The following is a 3,699-nucleotide window of genomic DNA, read 5'->3' as shown; positions in this document are numbered from 1 at the left end:
TGATCAGGACCTTCATAGGCTCAGGGGAGATGGTGCATGTGGTCTGTTTTAGTTGCTGGTTTTCATTTGTCTGGAACCATTTGGTTGTGTATTCGGCAGAAGTGTGTTGTTTGCAGTGGTGTACCAATAGAAGCTTTATGTAAAAGTATCTGATATATCCTCTTCCACAAAAAAAAAAAAAAAAAGGTTCTAGGGGATTTATATATAACTATTACATCATTAATTGTGTTATGAGTGTGTTGCATTCTTTAGATTATTCTACTGCAATAATTTTCATAGCCCTAGTAGTAAGAAGCTTAATGAATAAAATTTTAGGTAAGATTTGCATGATTATGTTGTAGTTTTGGTGTTTCTATTGATTGATGGAATTCTGAGTTCCTTGTTGTGTTTTCTTGCCCTGTTTGTATGAGTGGTGTTTGGAATACAGAGTTTTCTAACAGCGATCCTTGTTCTTCCTAGGACTGGTCTTCTCCAATCTCATTTTCTGTAGACCTTGTAAAACTGAAGCCACTTCTGGTGCTTGTATAAGGTGATGTGATTGTTCTAAGGGAGTAGACTTTAGCTGAATAAGACCTGTCCTGTCGCTAAGCTTTACCCTGCTACTGAGATGAACAGGTGATTGCAGAACATTTTCAAAGAGGACTGATTGAACAGTAGCTTTTTTGGTGGAATGCTGTGAAAATACATGAGCAGGAGAACTCTTCATTGAGCACTGACTGTAACTACCCACTAGATTGTCAGCTTTAGTTTGTCTTCCAGGTGGCTTCTGGCTGGCCTGGCAGCTTTCACTGCGGACTGGATGGTTGCTGAACAATCGGGTTTTGCACAGTAGCCATTTGTTCAAAGGAGCTGTTTGTTGGGAGTTTTGAGGTATCTGAAAGGTGGCAACTGCAGTGAAATCCCCGGATAAGGGATATTCCAGTGTGCTGTAGTGTATTGTTCTGGCTATTGCGAAACAGAAGCTGCATTGGGTGCCCAAAAAACAATTTCAAAGTAGTAACTTGTTGAACATCATTCTGTATGTTGAGAGTTAAGACATTAAATGCAAACTGCATTCCAGTGGCTTGGTGCAAAGATTTTAACCCGTCCTGGTCGTAGCTATAGTCTGCTTTGCAGATTTCAGTGAGATGTCAGCATAGATAACGCTTGTTCTTATTCTTCACACAGAACTGGATTTCCTCTAAATAAATACTTGCTTTGGCATCCCATTTTGCATGCCTTCAGTGTGTATGAGATTTAGAATAAATGGAGGGGAAGGTTGGCCTGGAGTTTTGTTTTATTTTACAGAATAATTTATCTAAGTGGCTTTTTTGTAGTAGAGGGTTTAGCCTAAATGTTGTGTAAAGTTGTTTATAATTAGTTGTTATTTTTCTTCTCTTATGACAGTGATCCGAGCTAAAGTTGTGGGGAAGAAGCTCATGAAAGATGGACCATTTGGAACAATGAGATACACAGTCAAGCAGATGAAGGTATGTTTGCAGACATTCCACATAGGCTTGTAGATATGATAATTATTCTAATTAACACATAATATCAAATAGTGTTTGCATACTTAAAAGCACCTCATCTTTTTGTATTGGTCAGCCAGAACAGAAGGCAACCAGCAATTGGTAGAAATTTGCCTGGAGAGGGGAAAGGAGCAGGAAGAGGTCATTTCTGACATACAGTGTTGAATACCTGAATTCTTTCTTTATTTTAAAAATTTCTGGTAGTAGAAGATGCTAGATGGGCTGGAGTCCCGTTTGTGTTCAACATACACAGTGTTAGACTGTGGAACTGTAAGCTTTTCGATGCAGCACTTTCATTAAATTCAAGATGTGGTGATGGTAGGGGGTCTGCCAGCCTTGGGAGAGTGGTCTTTCATCTCTTCTTTCCTTGCATTCTTTGTGACCACCAGTTAGAATAATGGTATTTTTTTCCATATACAGAACAAATGAAACTTGTATAGTGAAGCCTTTGTATAGAAAGCTAGACCAAACACTGTAGCTTTCAAATATCATCCACTGAGAAGAGCTATAAAGTATTGACTCCGAGGTGAAAAGAGGTAGATTAGCTACACCAGTTGCTTGGTTTCCCTAGTTCCTCTTGTCAGCGCTCTAATTCTGCTGCACAAACTGCACTCAACCTGCTGCTGTGGACTTAGTTTTTTTTCTTAAACTGACCCCTTGTTATGTAATGCTAAAAATCAGCCCTAGATTGTTTTTCTTGGCTCTGCTATTCCAGTCATAAGACTGGTTTATGTCTTTAAGGGGGGGGAATGGAAAAGCTTGGCAGAGACTGCAGAAATCTGAAACATATTAGACAAAGTAAAGGTTCAGAAAAAAAAACAGTCACTTGCCTGCCTCGTAACAGTAACTCTCTTTATAAGGCAGTTTATAGCTAAGCACGAAAGCTGGGAGGAGGAGACGCAAAGCCTGTTTCATAAGCTGTCGCAAAACCGCACACGTAGCCAAATCTGGTCCTGGCATGGCTCTTCCACTGGAGTGGAATGCTTGTGCTTGGAATAAGAGGGCATGAGGTGCTGCGTTTGCTAATTTCCTTAATCTTAAAAATTTATTTTTAAGATTCAGGAGCAAATATATATTTGTTGATTAACTTGTATTTGTAAAAAAGGCAACTGGCTTTGTTGGCAACAGTGAGACAATTTTTAATTTTTTTTTAATGGCTATCCCTGGCCTCATCAGGCTTGTACCACTCTGTGCTGTTCTTGGCTAGCTTTGTCACTCTCCAGGTCAGCCAGTGCACCCCACTTCACAAAACTGCTCAACATCCACATGCTGCAGTGGCTTCATCAACTTTTCTTTTTCTTATTTCATCCTGGTCTGTCCAGGACTCCTACTTCCCCTCCTACTCAGTTCCAAGAGTTTGGTGCTTCCTTTCTAAAATATGACTATGAACAGGGTCCAGTGGTGATCTAGAATAACAGTAGTCCCCAAAATGTTTTACTGCCCTTTACCAACCATAATGCTATCCTCTCTCCTAACTAATGATGCCTCCTGCCCTGCTGTCAGCCAGTGAGCTGCAGCGTCAGAGATCTCTGGAACAGCATTGAGCATTCCTCCTCTGACCTAGAAGCCTGCAGCAGAGTCCCTGCTGTGGATAGAAAAGGCTTCTATGTGTCTTTTGGTATAGGAGGAGCATAAGCCAGGGCAAGGTGAGCATGTTGAGTGGAGCAGCAGCCACTCTACTGTCAATAGATGCCATCATGTCAATCTTTAAATAAGATGCCAGGGCCTGTCCTGGCTGTTTTCATTGGGTTATTCTGCAGCACAGGGCCAAGGTGTTTACAGCAGATATTGCAGTAACCTGCAGTGTCCTCGTGCCAAGACCACAAGAGAACAGCTGCCTTTTTGCAGGAGCAGTTCCACAGTATTTTGTTAGGAAGCTACATGTCCAACAAAAGCAAGAGTGATTTTAAAGGGGAGATCCTGCGTTGGTTACACTGCCTCTATGCGTGGTGCATGGATGGTGGGCAGGTGAGATGTTGCATTGCACATTTAACTGTGACCTTGGCAGGAAGGGACCTGAAGTGTTCAGTAGAACTGGAATGTCCGGAGGACATAGTTCTTGATAAACAAACAAACTAAGAGTCTTCTTTGAAACCCTGCTGTCTTTCTTCTGAGCTTAGAGACTTCAGTATAAAGAGGGATTCAGCTCCATACAGTGGGCGAGCTCAGAATGACGTGGCAAATCTCTCCC

The 3,699-nt window shown here is 41.4% G+C and overlaps 1 protein-coding gene across 1 annotated transcript in view; it reads left to right on the top strand.

Moving 5' to 3' along the window:
• Positions 1–1,379: 1,379 nt before the first annotated feature.
• Positions 1,380–3,699, top strand: part of TIMP3 (TIMP metallopeptidase inhibitor 3) — a 10,170-nt gene continuing 7,850 nt past the window's right edge. The window contains exon 1 of the mRNA XM_010178098.2: positions 1,380–1,469. Within this exon, the coding sequence (XP_010176400.1) occupies positions 1,380–1,469 (90 nt within the window). The remainder of the gene's footprint in view (positions 1,470–3,699) is intronic.

The sequence above is a fragment of the Antrostomus carolinensis genome, unplaced genomic scaffold, assembly GCF_000700745.2.
Source record: "Antrostomus carolinensis isolate BGI_N321 unplaced genomic scaffold, ASM70074v2 scaffold3760, whole genome shotgun sequence".
In the NCBI taxonomy this organism is placed as follows: domain Eukaryota; kingdom Metazoa; phylum Chordata; class Aves; order Caprimulgiformes; family Caprimulgidae; genus Antrostomus; species Antrostomus carolinensis.
This window is presented reverse-complemented; position numbering and strand designations above follow the sequence as displayed.